Consider the following 18,780-nt stretch of genomic DNA (forward strand, 5'->3'; position numbering starts at 1 on the left):
GAATCATCCTTCCGCAGTCTAAAAACAGGACTCTCTCCAGTACACAATCGTTCAGCTCAAAATGTACTTGTTACCCCAGGGAGAAAGTGTGATAAAGATTGTGCCTAGTGAAAGAGTGTGCCTACGTGAATGTGAATATAAAAGAACGGCCTGAAGAACACTTTCATACAGCCATGGTTTTTGCGGGCTCAGGGCATACTAATAACAGAGAAAGAAACAGAGAAAGAAAGCAGGGAAAGGGGTCTGGGAGAGGGAGTATGACGCACAGTGAGTACATTACTGCCCGCGGGAGGGCTCCTGACGGACTGGGGGCACCCGCAGCAACACCGGAGCGGTCCTGCGGAGCGGTCCTGAGGGGAGTGAGCCGCAGGAGGGCCCCAGGGACTGCACCGGACTGTGGAGTCTCGCAGCGCTGGCCGCGCTTGAAGCTGCGAGCCCTGTGCTGCCTGCGGGAGGGCTCCTGGCTGAGGGGGTCGATCTGCCGGAGCGGCCCGACAGGATTCACGGCGGCTCCGGGGGCTGAGAGAGGCCCCGCCCGTCCCACGGCAGAGACGCGGGCTGTTGCGCTGGTCTCTGAGACCAGCGGGAAATAGAGGAACATAGGAACAGAGCCGCCGGCTCCACAGCAGAATAGGTGGCGGCTGCAGCGGCTGATCGGCTAATGCGTTAAACTATACTCAGCATTACAACTACTAAACTTTGCTGCCTAACTCAACAGGCGAAAGTTGTTAAAGGTGTTTACTCTGCCCCATTCGTTTGCTGGAAAAGGTATTTACTTTGCCCCATTCGTTTTCGTTTTTGCAAAACATCTTTTGTTCAAAATGGCCGGGGCCATAAACTGCAATTAATCCCCTCTTGCACCGTCTGAGTCCACGAGGCCCCTCAGCAGCTCCACTTAAGATAACTAGATAACCAGAATAAAGATAACACTCCCCTGGAATGCAAGATCCGAGCCAGCCGGAATAGAATCTGAAACTGCTTTCCCTGCTTGGAAAACAGTAACAACTGAAAGAGGACTAATGATACTATCCCCCTACTTGGCGGCCATTTTAGTCTACTCTCTGGCGGCTATCATGGACTAGTCCTTCTGACTATTTTTGACTATCGGTACCACAGACCTCACATAGCTTTGTATTTAAATCTTTGTGTGATTAAGTGCCTGCCATTTATTGCAGTATTATATTACTACTGGTATTGGTGATTAAGTGCCTGCCACTTATTGCAGTATTATATTACTATTGGTATTTCTACATTTTATGTAACCTGCACCCACCTTCACTTTTTCCTCACCGACAGTGCACTGTTTGCTACCTCATATTCTACCGGTTGCACACTAGTGTCATATTTGTTTATTGCAGTCATCTGCTTGCACCTATATTTGGTGCCAGTAACTCATTAGTATTTTATCCCTATTTGTATACTGTATATATTGTAAGCTGCACCCATCTCACTTTTATCCCTATTATTCACTGATCACTACCTCATATATTTGGTTCAGTCTTGTAAGCTGCCCCCTTCTCACTTTATCACTATGATGCACTGACTACTACTACCTCACTTATTTCGTTCAGTCTTGTAAGATGCATCCACTCCCTTTCTATTCCTGGATTACACCGAGGCTACCTCCTACATTCTGATGTGTCATTTTGGCCCCATTTAACTGAGTGCTACCTCTTATATATTGTGCATTTTGTAAGCCGCACCTACGCACTGTTGGTTCCCGGACTGCACCTATTGCTACCTCTTACATTTACATTTATCTAGTTTAGTCTTGTAAGCCACTTTCTACACCTGGACTACACCGCTGCTACCTCGTACATTAGGATGTGTCAATTTGGCTCCACCTAACTGGTTGCTACCTCTCATATATTGTACATGATGTAAGCTGATTGCTACCTCACATTTATTGTACATTGTGTAAGCTGCATCTACGCACTGTTTGTTCCTGGATTGCAACGACTGCTACCTCTTATACTTTTGGCTACTTTTGGCCACTCACTAGCGTCACTCCTGTGCCCTGTAACCAACGGCTGACAGTTCTATTGTCGTCTTTTCTCCCACACCCAACGTCACAGCCTTCCTAACATGGATCTCATCGGTAAGCACACATACAGAATCAACTATCCTTCCACTCTCACCAAAAAAGCAGCTAAACGCTTTTAACATAGTTTCTTGAGATCGCACCCTGAAACTCCCTTTGCCGACACCTACTTCTCACCGGGCAATGGAGCCCTGAACACTGATATCATCTTCCACACCTCACGCACAGCCCAATGGAGAAAAGTGTTTCTAACCCTACTCACCGTCTCCACCACCAGGAAAACAGCTCATGGCATAACCCTCTCTATCACACCTTCCCAACTCTTCCATGGCAGAACCACCATCACCATCTACAATAACGGGATTGTCCTAATTCAATCCACGGACAAGAACCTGGAAATACTAGACAACCTGTTCCGCAAGTTCAAAGAGCACCTTTCCAGGAAGCGGACCTCCACCCAGAACTCCACCAGCACTATCATCACCCCTGACATCGCAGCCCCCACCCACAACACTACTAACATAGCTCAGCGCCGGATCCACACGCACCTCACCTCTTCCCCCAGCACCCTAATGAATGGCCCACCTGCTGTTACCGCCCCACACTCCCCAAGCGCAGTCACCAATCTCTCCCCCTCATACACTAGCCGCCCCTCTAACAATACCCCTTTGACCCCCACTCATACCTCCCCCATCCCTCTCTCCCCTGACATAACAACCCCCACCCACAACACCTCCTACCTAGATCAGCACCAGAACAGCACGCGCAATGACAAATCCTACCCTTTGTTCCCCCCATTCTCAGTCCCCACGTGAGTACACCCCCCATACATCCTCGATACACCCACATCCTCGATTCCCCCACACCCCCTTCCCCCCACGCTACACCCCCCATGAACGCTTCTGAACACGCCACCGTCCGGAGTTTATCTCCCCCCCTTCCCTCCCCCCCAAGGCAGATCCATCTCCCTCCCCAGCTCCCTCCCCACTCACACTCACGACACCCCCTCCCTTGCAACCAGTCCCACAGAACATACCGCCTCTCTTACCTTAACATCCCCCCCTCTCTCCCCTCCCATTCTCAGCCCCCACTACCTTCCTGCCACCTCCCACTGTCTTCAGCCTTCACTCTCTCTTCAACTCACCGGCACCGTCTCCCACTGACGACACTACTTATGTCTCCCACCCTCCACCTACTTCACCCACACCCCTCGTCCACAAATACGCCCACACTTCGAATGCCATCCCACTCATTATCACCCCAGAACCTTCCAACAAAGCTAGCATATCCCCCCCCTCGATACCCTGCCCGCTCTCTAGCTCACTACCCAACCATTCACCAATGGCTCTCACCACCAACGCCATCTCCAATCCTCCTCTTGACCTGACTTTATCTACCCTCCAACAAGTCAAAGAGGATCTCCTACAAGTCAAAAAAGATGTCCACGATATCAAAGACCTTCTCTTCTCACAGCCCAGTCTACCTCCCACCATCCCACTACCCTACAAACGACGCACCCTCCCTACATACCCTCGCCTCCAACGACCCCCGAGATGGCCGACTATCCCCGTTCGCAATAACTCCCACAGCCCCCGCCGTGTTCTCAACTCACTGTCTGACCGCGACCTAAGCTCTCTCCAACGCTCTTATGGCCCAGGTCCGGTAAAACACATATCCAACACACACGTCCCCATACCCACAATTCTCTCAAATCCCCTGAGGCTCCCAACCCATAACAACAGAGGTTCCATCCCTAACAACCTCAGAAACGTCCCCCTCTCTCTAGAAGGCTCGACCACCCTTCTCACTCCCAAACTCAAATGCATCCTACTCAACTGCAGATCGGCCCAGAGACACTCCTCCGACATCGCTGATCTCGTCTCAGCAATGGATCTGGACCTAGCCATTCTGACTGAAACGTGGCTTACTGAAGCCTCTACCCCGATAATGGACATATTAGTCCCCCCCCAATTATCACATCATTAGACTGGACAGGCCTGTCAAGACGGGCGGGGGAATTGCATGCATTTTTAGGAGCAACCTCTCCGTTACTAAAGCCGCCTCCCCCTCCCTTACCTCCTGTGAACTCCTCTGCCTCGATATCACCAGCGAGGGCAAACAAGTTTGTGCTTTACATCTCATCTATCACCCGCCTGGTGACAACCTCATATTCACCCAACAACTCATGGACACGATCACATCCAATGCCGGTCGGCAGATCACCCAAGTCTACCTGGGTGACTTTAACCTCCACTGGAATGATCAGAAAGACACAGAGGTGAATAGTCTCAAAACTTTCCTTAATGCGCTTGACCTCACCCAAATATGCGATAGACCAACACACGACAAAGGCTCGATACTCGATCTCATCATCGCCAAAGAGGACTCTACCCAACTGGAGGCGATCCAACCCTGCGACTGGTCAGATCACCACATTATCACCTTCTTTATTAACGAAAAAGTTAAACCTAACCCGGTTCAACCCACCAAATCCAAAACCTGGAAAAGGGACATGAAGAATCTTAACCCCACTAAACTGCCTCCCCACATCGGCAGTCTCCTCCTTCCCCCTTCAGGTGTCTCGGATGTTCAATCACTGACCGACCACTACCTTGACTCTATGAAATCAATAGTCAATGAAGTCGCTCCATTGCAACTGAAGAGTCTCCAACAAAATTTCTAACCCCTGGTATGATGGCAGACTCAATGACGACAGGCGTACTATGCGAATGGCAGAGCGTACCTGGAGATCTGACCCCTCATCACTGCATCTAAAAACGCTTAAAAACAAGAGAAATGCCTACTTTAGGAAAATAAAGCGCACAAAGTCGGACTTCTTTAGACGTCAGCTGGACCAAGCAAAAAACAGGCCAAGAAAACTGTTCGAACTAATTAAGACTCAAACAAAGACACAACCCTTACAATCAAACAACGCAACAAGCGACACCCCACACTGTGAAGCCTTCTCTGCTTTCTGTAAGCTAAAGACCGACAACATAAGAAACGACCTCGTCATGGATTTAAGCCGATTCCCCAACCACACCAGAATGTCTAACATTCAACCTAAAAACAAGGCATCCTGGCTGTACTTCGACACCTACTCGGAAGAAGCAATACACAAACTACTCTGCACCTTGAAGCCCTCTAATCACCTCACAGACCCCCTACCTGCTAATGCAGTAAAAGACTTCATCCCCTTGCTCCTCCCTCTTTGGACCAAAATCATCAACAGCTCCCTTCAACAAGGTCTCATCCCAGACTCCCTCAAGGTGGGGCAAGTCACACCTATACTCAAGAAACCCACAGCTGACCCGTCTGACCTGAACAATTACCGGCCCATCACCAATATCCCCACCCTGGCCAAACTGCTGGAGAAATGTGTCCAACTCCAACTAACAAAACACATTGACCAATTTGACCTCCTCAACCCTCACCAATCAGGCTTCCGAGCGAAACATAGCACGGAAACAGCTATGACACACATAATTGATGACGCCCTCCAAATCCTTGACCGCAATGAGTTCTGCCTCCTCATCCTTCTTGACCTCTCTTCAGCATTTGACACGGTCAAACATGAGAACTTATTGGAGCTGCTAAGCACTAGAATGGGTCTATCGGGAACTGTTCTCAAATGGTTTTCTTCCTTCCTTCATAACCGGTCGCAGAAGTTCAAGATCGACAATGTGCTATCTAAACCGGTGCCTGCAGATCTAGGTGTTCCACAAGGATCTTCCCTCTCCCCCACACTGTTCAACCTCGTCATGGAACCGCTCGCCACCTTGCTCCAAGCATCCAATGTTCAATTCCATATGTACGCCGATGACACACAACTTTACCTAAAGCTACAATCCCCGGAAGATATCAAACTTCTGAATTCCGCACTTAGCAACACTCAATCTTGGTTGGCCGATAATCACCTCAAACTAAATGCGCTGAAAACGGAGTTCCTACTCATCTCACCCCCGGCGAAAACTTCCACCACCCAAACTTGGCTCAATAACCTAACAGCACTCAATGTCCAACCTACTATCGTGGACTCAGCGAAATCCCTAGGCATCACAGTCGACGCCAAGCTCAACATGCAACAGCACATTAGCAAAGCCACAAAAGGGGCTAATTTTCAAATCAACACACTGAGGAAACTTAAACCCTTCCTCCCTGCCAAAGACTTCCAAACTGCTGTACAAGCTTTAGTCATCCCTCGCATAGACTACGGAATTGTGGCCCTCAGCGGACTCCCGCTTTCCACAACAGCACCCCTAAGAGCCTCCCTGAACGCTGCCGCGAGACTCATTACTGGCTCAAGAAAACATTCGCATTTATCCCCAGACTTAAAATCTCTAAAATGGCTGCCTTTTGAAGCCAGAATACAGCTAAATATTGCAGTAATGACACACTCGGCCGTGCACCACAAGGCACCCAACTACCTCGCGCAAAAGTTGTCTATATCAGGAGGGTGGAGATCCAATCGTAGTACAAAAAATCTACTCCTGAAACCTCGCAGATTCCGGAAAGAAAAAACATACAAGCGCTCCTTCTCAGGAATGGCACCCAGGATCTGGAATGTGCTCCCTCCGGAAACAAGGCTTATCTCCTCCACTGCACTCTTCAAGAAAGAGGTGAAAACAATCCTTCTGGCCAAGATCTCCTGAACTTTATAGATACTGGATCTGATACTCTGCATCGCTCTGTATCACTGATCACCTTGTTCTTTGGCACTATACTCCTACCTGTCACTACTACGCTACTCTCTTACTACCGACCAATATATGTTAACACTTTGGTGTATTGTCTCACCCTCCCGATGCCCCCACCCAGTGCTTTCTCTATCCTAAGAAATTGGTATAAGCCATCCACACATCCAAGGCTTTACCTAATCCCTTCTGTAGTGGGAGCAATGACTTGTGACGTCTTATATTACTTGTTTACCTGATTGTATTTTGATATGTTTCTGTACATTATTGTTATCCTACTATGTTAGTGATTACTATGCTGCTCCCATTATCTTGTCCATTCCTGTTGCCCCTACCCCTGTATTTGTGAAGCGCTCTGATATCTGTAAGGATCTTGTTCGCGCTATATAAAACTTTGAATAAATAAATAAGAAAGCAGGGAAAGGGGTCTGGGAGAGGGAGTATGTCTACAATATTACTTTTTTAGGTCGAGCCTAGACGAAAGCAAAGCAAAGCTTTGCTGTCTAGGGCGAGACAACTTATGTGATCACTTTTGGGGGAATGTGGACAGCAGACTGTCACGCGCTTCTCCTGCCGGAGATTTGACCTCGTGGGCGCGCTTTGGCTGCTTGGTGGTGCGCGCGCTACATCGTCAGTTTCGGTTCGTGGGCGCGCCTTGGCTGTGCACGCACTACATCGTCATTTTCGGTTCGTTTTCTTCTTCTTAAAAGGGGCTGGCGTCAACGCGTCTTGAACGTGCGGCGTGTCTCTATATTGAGTCAATAATCAGAGTCCGGGTGGGACAGACTCCCCAACTAGGGCCCAGGAAGCGGCGAAGCCCCAGCGCGGCTTTCCCCGGAGCAGCGGGAGAGCCGCTCATTTAATATGCGGCGCAGCCCATAATGCCTTGCAGGCCAGGACCTGCCTGCAAGGGCAATACAGCGTTTTCTTGGGGGTCTCGTTGGAGCGGCCCTGCTGACCAGGTGGGGCCGCTCGGTGGCACTGTTGCAAGGTCCGTAGCTCTTCCCCCCCCCCCCACCTGACAACACTCACCGGGCTCTGCTGGCGGGGGCTACACGAGAGCTCCCGCTCCTCGGGGCTCTTTCCGCAGCACTTCTCTTTGCTCGCGGTGTGACTCCTCGGCTCTGCAGCTCTTCTCCGGGGCCTGCGGGACAAAAGGCTACTCCTCTGCGCAGGCGGCTCCGGGGCTCTCCACAGCTTACGGGAGCCCCGGGCCGCGGGAGGACTTTTCCTCTCCTTTCTCGGGTGCTCGAGGAGGCGGGACTTCCGGCCGGGCCGCGATGCAATTGGCCGGGCGGCCGGCTGGGCATTGTAGGCGGGAGTTGAACTGTGAACACGCACATCTCTTTACAGACTCTACCACACGTTCGTGAGCGAGTGCCCGAGCTGCAGATCACGCTCGTTTTTTTGGATCCATTTCACGTGAAGCGCTGACATCTTGTCTCGCTTGCAGTCTTGCTCACGCTGCCCAGCAGCCTGTTTTTATGGAGGGCAGTATTTAAGTAGTAGTGTTTGTTGCTATCTGTTTTTGGTCACCATGTCCGTTGACACCTTTCAGTATTGGATTTTAAATTTACGAGATGTTTAAGTAGATTGGAAAACACAGACATTGATAAGGCAGTTGTGAATTAGCAGAAATTGTATTTTGTTGTTGTGAAGCAGTCCGGGTCTGATCTCGATGATGCTTGCTTGTTGTGCTAGCGAAGACTAGTGTTGTTGCTTATCACTTGTATGCCGCCGCCTTCTCCCTTTTGTGTCTATGGGGAGTATGCAAATGCTTGTGATGTAACACACAGCTGACGTGTTGCCAACACTTAGATTGGCAAACAATATAAAGAGCATAGAAAAATACTTGTTTAAAAGTGAATTGTGCAAAGAGCTTTAGATCGGAAATCTTCTTAATTCTGCTGCAAAATGGAAAACATTTTAAAACAAGCATTTGAAATACAACAGGTCTCGCATTTACATGAGTTTGAGCTTTTGACATTGTAAATGACAATACCTTTTATTTTTGTTTTAGTTTTTAAAACAAATAAAAGTCATTGTCATTTACAATGCCAATAGCTTAAGCTCGCGTAAATGCGAGACCTATTGCATTGCAAATGCTTGTTTCTTTACCAGACAGGTTTCCGAAATAATGCAAATGGGCCAAATAAGGGCTTGAAAATGTACCCCTCATCAGGAAGCAACAACACAATCATGCACATTTCATAAAACACGTTTTCCACCTGTAAGTCTGACGCCCAGCGATGTTCCTGCACATACAAATGTGACCCAAAATAAGGTTTATACCCATGTGACAAATAATCATACTTTAAAAGAAACTTAGTCTGTTTCACCATTTATCTTAGTGAGGTAGAATAGAAAACAAGCAATATCTAAATATGTGGAACATTATTAGTAAAAGGGTTTGCAACTTTAATATGAAAGTCGGACTTATGGAGAACATTTAGATTTGCTAAATACTCAAATCAAATCAGCTTTATTCGGTGTAAGTATTCTCACCATAAAAGCATACTATTAAAAGAAACATTTAAAATTACAATTTTAAAACATCCAGATATAAGTCGGGGAGTGAGATCAGCGTTACATTGAGTGGCAAGATGTCAAATTACAATACAATAATGTGCAAAAAAGCAATTTAAAAATGCACAATCAGGGGGTACAGCCGGCAGTTCATTCAAATAAGTAAAGTACAAATACACGTGTAAATGACTAACTACGAGCCATCGTCTAATTGTTGCTAAATACTCATTCCAATGTCATAATGGAGGCCTAATCTTTAATGGCAGAGGAGAACAAATTAAATATTTTCTAAGCTTGCTGTAGCTTAGTGTTCTTTGATAGGTCAAAGAAATAAAAAATGTGACCATACGCTTACCATTTCCATTTGTGCTGTCCTCTCTCTCAGATTGACTGGTGCTGCTGTTGGAGGTGGCTGGTGGTGGTGAAGGCGCCCGACTAGATGCAGCACTTTCACTTTCATCCAAGAGACGGTCCATGTAATCCCTTGGAGTAATTAAAAGATTGTGTTCACTTATTTTAAATGTGTTGAAATTAGACTACATAAGATAACACTTGAACACAGGCTTGAATGAATGACTATTCATGAACAAGAGTTAGGCCATCATTGAAGCCCCCTGGACCGCAGAGAGATTTAGAAAGGCTTTGGCCCCTTAGCTGCCAAATGGCTATTTGTACCTCAGTATATCACTCTATACCTGTGGCATACAGAAAAAGAGCGAAGATATTCAGGTTCATTTGGAAGTGGGTTGGTAGAGGGAAGAGGCGGCAGGGGTAACAGATGGCAGTTTTATGTGATACATCCAGACCCCTTTTCCAAAAAGTTAAACCATAGTAACACTTTTAAAGATGGAATCGACCAAATAAAAACAGATTTACAATATAAGCTCTTCAAAAGAACAGTCACCAAATTGAGCAATTGATCTTATGCTAAAATCCAATATGTAAAGCTTGCAAAAGAAAAGCCAACATAACACATCTGCCCTACATTATCACATAAAAGGACATTTGTTCAAAAGTTTCAGAAGTCACATAGGCTCTTATTTCATATGTATGGAGGATGGCAGGAGATATGCTGCGTAGACCGGAGTTCACAATATCACCGATCAAGCAAGGAAACTCTGGAGAAGACTAACAATAAGCTACTAGTAGCCTACATGAGGAATACATGGCTTTGAATTCAAAATATAATTTGAGGGGGGATCAGTTGAAATCAAGGTAATGTAGAGATCCCTAACTTTAATGTAGGGGTTAAAGAGTGGACGGAGGTTCTCCTGATTCTTTTGAACTCTAAAATGGAGCTAAAAAAAAATCTTACGTTTATAGACTATTGTTGTGTGTCGATTTAGATACCGTACATAGGTTTCCCGATGTATTACCTTATACAGGCACAATTCTCATTGCCTATATTTAGGCATAGAAATCCAACCCTTATTTAGGCATTATCCATGCTAATCAAACACAGGCATGGCCACCTACATCCGTCCATCTACGTCACAACGAGTTCTTGGAAAACCAGACTCTTAAGCTTTTAGGACTTCCCCTTGCTTGGACTATTGATTTCTCCAAAAACTCATTTAATATGCATGTACATCTATTCCTTAGGAGTTCATTCATGACGTTCTTCTGCCCAACTTGTACGTCAATACTGGCATTCCTAAACACCTTCAAGGTATAAATATACCTTCACTTTCAATGGCAAACCACGGTTCGGCTGCATACTTGCATGACACAGCTCGTCACTGCAAGTTCGGAAGGAAGTCGAGTTCCGGCCTGACGCACTGACCAGACAGTCATCCTCCTCGCAGAGAATCCAGCTCCAGTGTTTCCGACTCCCCTTGCGGGGTGTTAGAGATCGAGATCGAGACCCAGAAAGAGATTCCAACCTTACTCATTCTAAGGTATGGAGCGGACTAAACCTAGAGGGACATTTGGCAAATCTTGGCATCACCAATCTTAACTATAGCTAAACTAGACTATAAACAAACAGCACCTACTTCTTACCTCGTACTACACTTAGGTTAGGTTTGGTACACTGGGGTAGAACTAGCTAGAAGCACCATATGAGTATTCACATTTTAGCATGTGTTATTTATGTATGTATTTTTATGAATATATGTCACAGCTACAAACCATGCTATTGCAGTATTATTTTATCTTACTGCTAACGCTGTACGTGTTATACTTCACATTCTGTCTTACGATTGTAGCAGTTCATATCTCTTGCACGAGAAATAAGACTGTTCAATAAACCCTTTTTATTGAAACGCCTGTCTATTTCTGTGTAACTCTGTAGAAACGAAGCATGCACGATTGACTGAGTGTAACGGTTATCTATTGTTTCCACAATTTTGAGATTGTTCCGAGTGTAAGGGAAACAAAGTTGTCATGTTTATGAGGTTGTCAGAAACAAATCCCTTCTTGTTTATTCGAGAAGTTTCTAGTGACCTCTGAGTTAGTTGGCACATACAAGTAATTAAATTTAATGTACTCGATAGAGACATACTGACCTCAGTCCTATGTCAAACTACAGTGTATATTATTCCAATGTGCATAGCCTATCAGGGATATAGGAACTAGATTGAACTATCACATATTATTCATAAAAGGAGCATGCAATGCACTAATGCTCACAGCAGAGGTTAACTCAACAAAAGGAGTAGTTTTCCAAGTCACCAATTTAGAGTAACTGGTGGCTGTGCGTTTACAGACCAACAGAATAAACCTAAGCGCAAGCACTGAGCCATGGGGATTTGACTGAAGTAACTTTACAAACAAAACTTAACCACATCGCTGTACAACCTAAAGCAACTTATTTTAACATCATTTGGAGAACATGGTCAATACTGCTGAAATTCTTTCAGCTTCAAGATTTGTTTCAGGAGCAAGGAAAAAGAGAAAAAGCATACATGGGAAGTTCTTAAAGAAATAATGCCTGTCCTACTAGGACCAACAGGGCACTGCATATCCTTTTAGATTGTCTGCCATGGTGTTGGTGGAGCAGCTTGTTGCACTGCCTAGACTCATTCTAGGATCTTGGGTCACCCAATGACCCTGTGTTGAAAACGATGTACTTGGTAAACATACACAACTGATCTACATGACTTCTCCTTTGCCTAGTATAAAATAATCATTCAGTACTGTGTATATCAACCTCACACTCGTTTCCCCAAAAAAGAAGGCGAAAAGCCTTCAAAGCCAAAATGATACCGGTAAGTTCCAGGCTTTTATTTGCAGGAGGCTGCATTGAAAAGAGGTTTGGTAAGAACTCTAGGGGAGCACCACAAAAATACAAAGGAGGATCTGTTTTATGCCTTAGCCCCATCACAAAGGATGTGTTGCAGGGTATTTATCTTGATGACTGAGGAAATAGTGGCAGCTAAGTGGAATTAATCACTGCACCACCCAATATAGTTATAAAAAATAGCCTCATACACCAACATTGTCCACCTCAAATGGCCAGCTACCAAGTGGTCATTTATCACATCAAGTTTGAAGAAAAAAAATGAACATTCAAGCAAAAGTGGAGTTATGGATTTGATTTAATGTTCAACAGATCTGTCTTGATTATATGTTGCCTCATCACATATGTTCCTTAATTATCTTGATGAGCTTGCTCTGAAGAAACAAGATCCAGGATAGTCCGAAGCTCTCTATTTCTCTCTGATAGGAACGTTGTATGATCAGAACATTAGATATCACAATTCCACTGCATGAATGAAGCAGCAAGAGCAGAAACATAAAAGTAGGGAGCCTAAAACGGCTCCTGTGTGATAGTCTCCCAGGGCCCCATGTAACAGGACTGTTGCCACACTTACACAACAAAAGGGTGTTTGTTGTTTTGTCACCAGTGGTAGGTAGTCAATTCTAACTCTGTCTGAATGAAGTTCCAGATGGTAACTCCCTCTACCCTTCCCATTTGGAAGGTTTTTGCAGCTTCACTTTAGTAACCTGTAAAAGCTGGTGTGGATTTTTAAGATTCATAAAAACCAAAACACCACTTGAAGACCAGATTGGATTCTTGAAGAAAAAATATAGAACCTGTTTGTACAACCAAGAGAAATTTTCCATCTAGTCTAGGTAATTTCCTTTCCCATTACAATCACTAGATTGGCGCTATTATAATGGATAGAAAAATCACCAGGAAATTGAAAGCAGCAACCACAAAATGTATACTTCTGGACAGGACATAAGACAACATGTTGAGAATCATTAAGTAACAGACCATCACCTTAACTAGTGGTAGCCTCATCATGCGAGATCTACTATTTGAACTTGAGCCCTACCAAATCGTGCTCTAGTAGCATATTAAACTTACGACAAGTTAATCAGTAGTCATGTCAATGAAATAGATTGACCAATGCAATGGTAGTAACTACAATGCTTGAGGGTTTACCAGTGCACAACCTTAGACAGAGATTTAGCGAATGTAAAAGCTACCATTGTATTTTTCTAAATACTTAGACAATCTGCTTGAATGCATTAAAATAACTGAGGTCAGGCCCACAATAACAGTTAATCCACCGATTACTAACTTAATAGACATATGGAATGCAATGTTAACCATTAATGATGGAATAGTCACTGACCTATCAATGAACAACAAACTATCTGTTACTCATCCCTTTGGCCTCACTACTAGCGCACAAAGGGGCGGAACCAGAATCAAAACTATATTTGAAGTGATGTATGATCAGTGGAGTATGTGGGCAACACACACTGAAACACACTGCTTAGAACATTATGCATCCATTGGATTGGAACCTAGAGGTTGTAAACATTCATCAGCATTCTTAGGCATAATATACAAAGGCATAAACAGTGGAAGACAACACCTGCACCCCTTCTAATTAACCTTTATTGGTACCTCATCGAAAGCTAAAGTGATAAGACTTTGTAGCACCTCAATATACATGCCAATGGAATGGATCTTCAATCTTGGCAGCATGTTGGAGCATGGTTTGAGAGATTTAAGTCAAGCCAACACCACAGCATGACCGTTAAAACTTTAATGACTCAACAGGATTTCACAGTAAACGTTTGAGTTATGGTAAGAACCCATCTCAATGTGCCCTTCCTCAATTGTCATGGCAAAATGCATAGAAAGAACAAATTACACAGTTGAAGGATCTGTGACAACAAAGTTGTACTCATCACATTCTTCTTTTAGCGTGTTTATCTTCTAAACAATAAGTGCCTGATGATCATCACAAGCCAAAAAGAGAAAGATGGAAGGTCAGCAAAGAGGGAAAGTGAGGAGCGGCAGAAAATGCAAAAAGGTAAAAGTGCTTTGGCCCCAGGCACTTCAAGCAGACAGTGAGTGAGTTCCTAAGATCTGGCAGAAACAGAACTGCTTACTGTTGGTTGATAATGGTAATTGATAACTGGTAAGAGGTACATGAGTATTAGAGGAGCTTGGCATGGAATCCACCCCTTCACATAGAAAGGATCTCAATTAAAATGAATTTGTGGAAAAAACTACACTCTTAAAAAAATAAAAAGAAAGAAAAGAAGTTTAATCCTTGGAAGCGAAGAAAACAAGAAGAGTTGAAAAACATAAAGGATGGGTAAGGCAGCTGCTCAAACATACTGGAACACTATTCAAAATGGTGGCCTTCTGCGATGAAAACATGTTATGGTGATCTGTCCTAATTCTAATGTCTATAGATATGGCAAGTTCATGCAGCCTATGTGAAGCCTCTTGGATGCACTACCTGCTTCATGATCCTAGTTACTGCTCAGTAATGTTCATTTAATTTTTTTTTTAAATGAACTCAGTAGAGGATGGAGATAGAAATGCATCCATTCCAGTTTAGGATCATCTGATCTGTAGGAAAGGTCCTCTTTTTGTAGAACACCACCCACCCATAGATTTTGTACTGATGCTGCTGGTTTTTCGATCTTGTGGTATACTGGGCCTTGCTGTCCAGGCCCCTCTGGATGTGCTCTGACCCCCAAAGTACATGTATAATTGGTTTCTCTACACTTGTCTCATTTAACTTGCGTATACGTCTGTTGTATAGAATACAAAGGGTACCCAGGACAAATGTCACTATTGGACTGCAGCACTTAATTGTGCCACCACTACAGTGACAAAGGTGAAAGAAAACGTGACTTTAGACCTGCCACTGCAGACCAGTCTGGCAACTCAACATTTCAAAATAAACCCCTGTACCAAATCAAATCCTTCCTTTTTAAGGATAATAAGCCACCCCTGAGGAAGGCAGGCAGGGTGCTCCATATTAAAAAGAAGGGCTTGTGCCTTTGGTGCTAAACATGCTCTGACAGTGAAAACATGAAATTGCCATTTTGCTGTAGCAAGGCCGCTAGTCCCACTGGCGAACAGAGTTTCAATGGGCACCACGCAAAGTGCTGACCTCCATTCGGAACCATAAAAGATATTAATCCAAGGTATCAAATAATGATTGCATTAAACCCAACTCATAACTGAGATTGGAATTAAGGTAACCTTTACTAGAAAGGTGACCTTAGAAAGTCACCACTGTTGCTGAAAACTTCGGTAGCCTTTCCTGTTTATCTCCAGCAGTTGTCACCCAGACCTGCAATGTAACGTGGGCATCTAATCTTGAGGCTGGATACGATCCCTGAAGTTTGTGGACCCTAGGGTGGTCCAGGAAAACTCACCACACCTCTTCAGCATCCTTTATCCCTAGTATCAGACCCATTTCTTGACTGGATTGCTTAAAAGACTGCTGACTAGAACAGGTACTACGCAAACAAATGATGAACGGAATGCTGAATAAATCATACATTCACCCCAGTCAAGAGATCTGGGTTCAATCCATCGTTCTTTTGCTCACCATGCCACCCCAGTTTAGACCCAGCCATATGCAAATCAGTCTTGACCCTGTGACTCATGGGAACAGTCCAGACCGAAATGCTAAGCCAGGTCCTCCCTGGACCGGAAAAAAGCATCCTGGGACCGGTTACTGGGTATTACTCTTCATCAGCCATGCTAGCTTGAATCCAGTGGCACAGTGAGCTAGGGACCCACGTCCGCCTTAGGGTGAAAAGTGCTACACAAATAAATGATGGACCTGGCCTGGCAGTTCGGGCTAAACTGTTCCCATTGGGTGAAGGCTCAAGACTGATTTGCATATGGCTGGGTCCAAACTAGAATGGCATGGTGAGCCAGAAAACGATGGATTTAGGCTCAGATATCTGTACTGGGGTGAATGTATGATATTGTTCTGCATTCTGTCCTTCAATTTTTCTTTTTGCATTTGTCACCTCGAGTGGGACGGGTATGCCCAGACGTGGGCCCGTGCACTCCATGCCAATGGAGTCAAGCTATCCTGGCTGAAAGCCCGAAACCGGTCCTAGGATGCTTGATTTCAGTCCAGGGAGGACCTGACCAGGCAGTTTGGGCTGGACTGTTCCCATTGGGTGCAGGTCAAGAATGATTTGCATATGGCTGGGTCTAAACTGGGATGGCTTAGTGAGCAACAAAACAATGGATTTAGGCCCCGATCGCTATACTGGGGTGAATGTATGACATTGTTCTGCATTCTGTCCAATCGTTGTTCTTTTTGACTACAACAGGTAAACTGTCTCCCTGGATCGGAGTGGTGCCTGTGACTGGCCCCAGCCCATGGAGGCTCAGCCAAGAGGACTTTAACAGGCGTTTTAGCCCACTGGCTTCCACCTGGTTGCAAAGATTTACTTCATGAAACAGACTGAAGTTTAAGCATTTTACTTACCTTTAAAAAATCATATCTTCAGTTCCCCTCAATAGGTTTCTGTCGTTTTGGTGTGTAACTTAGGTTAAAATGCACAAATTGTTTATAAACTGGAGTCTAATTTTTATTGCATTGAATCTCTTACTTGTTAACGGTTTTGTTACCTGTAAATGCTTTACACTTCCTCCTTTGACTAAGCCGGACTACTCTGTGCCGCAGGCACCCAGGGCTAAGCCATGGGTTTTTGTTAAATAACCTAACTGAGCCTGGTAGAGATTGTGACATTATTATATGGCGAGGCCACGCAACTACACCACATGATAATCCACTTTCCACCATAGTCCAAGTCTAGCTAAATGACTTCTCAATCGCTGGGTATTTTGTTAGTCTTAAACATTGATGGTGAGCTACTGTTTGAGTAAATATGGATCTCAACAATAACTACCTCACCAACCACTCGATAACTTACTAATCTTCCGCAAAGTCCAGACTATACTAAAAACCAGATTAATGACCTACAACTTGGAAAAAATGGAGTAATGGCCCAGTCTCATCAGAAGTCTGTCCCGCTAGTACAACCTGTTAAAATACCCCAATGTTGCGACTGTTTCTGTTTTTAGATCAACTTCCACCTCAGAAACCAAACATTCTGAATCATTGTCCCTATAATGCTTCTCAACCTAATATAAAAAAGGGTCAATTGCCTTGTCCCGAATATCTACTTTGCACAAGTCAATTTTTCACTGACAAGTTAGCACTCCCAATGGACACAACCAACACCCTCCTCACCCACTCTAATACCCTCTCCCTTTTGAGCTTCCTCAAGACTAAATTAATTAAACAACCCAGTCTTTCAAAAATGTTGATTGCATTTTAGTCTTTCATAGCATCCCGATCCATGGTTTAGTTGCCTTGCATCATATAAATACACTGGACCCCAATGTAAAATGTTGGACGTCAAGTGATGTAATAATTTGGTAAAGTCTCACATCACACTCACTCTCTGAATAAGAGGTTTTAAGTTACCCACTACGAAGATCCTATGTAATCTCTGAAGACCACTTCTGGCGAAGACCAAGAATTAACACAGAGATGAATACAGTAACAGTAGATGTAAAAGTAAACAATGTTACTTACGTAACCCCAGGGTGCAGGTTGTACTTCTTTTTTGCAAATCGAGTTTGCTGTGCAAAGAAGTCATAACGCTCAGATTTCTTCCACATGTAATAAAATGCAACACATTCTCCAACAGATCTCGTTCTGACCTACAAATAAAAAAAAGAGAATTATGGAAAGTTACTTCACATAATTTGCACTGGTGTGCCTCACCAAAAGTAAGTTTATGACTTTTACCAAAGAGGAAGATTATTGCTACTGCTCATTATAGAGCATTCATACAATTTCTTGGCGTTTTGAGAAGTATATCAGCTGAAGTTGGATAATTCTAGCTTCTGAAACATGTCAAACTCGGACTGTATATCTTGGTTTAAAATCTACCGGAGGCTCATTTTCATCACTTTGCTGATAGAGTAAACCGTTCCGCCTAACTCAACATTTCCAATTTCCACTCTACAACCCTACAACACGTCAGGCTTATTATAATTTTGCCTGCTGTGGAACCACTAACAAAGTTTTTTCTTCGTACACAAAAATGTTGCTAATTCTTGACGTACATGTGCTCTCCGTCCTCTAGGAAAATCTATTTTTTATTTTTGTCTTAAATAAAACTGAGATTTCAACTCGTCACTAGGTCACAATACTATGCTTTAACATTCAGGGTGTCCCTCTTTGTCAACTTTAACACCAATCTATACCTTGCTAG

At 44.4% G+C, this 18,780-nt stretch overlaps 1 protein-coding gene across 5 annotated transcripts in view; it reads right to left on the bottom strand.

Moving 5' to 3' along the window:
• MIER1 (MIER1 transcriptional regulator) overlaps nt 1-18,780 on the bottom strand; it is a 399,774-nt gene that overhangs the window by 35,850 nt on the left and 345,144 nt on the right. For all 5 annotated transcript variants that reach the window (XM_078668904.1, XM_078668900.1, XM_078668926.1 and 2 more), the window contains 2 exons: nt 18,096-18,223; nt 9,617-9,744 (listed from right to left, as the gene is read on the bottom strand). In XM_078668904.1, the coding sequence (XP_078525030.1) occupies nt 9,617-9,744; nt 18,096-18,223 (256 nt within the window). The remainder of the gene's footprint in view (nt 1-9,616; nt 9,745-18,095; nt 18,224-18,780) is intronic.

This window comes from Lissotriton helveticus, chromosome 1_2 (assembly GCF_964261635.1).
Source record: "Lissotriton helveticus chromosome 1_2, aLisHel1.1, whole genome shotgun sequence".
In the NCBI taxonomy this organism is placed as follows: Eukaryota; Metazoa; Chordata; class Amphibia; order Caudata; family Salamandridae; genus Lissotriton; species Lissotriton helveticus.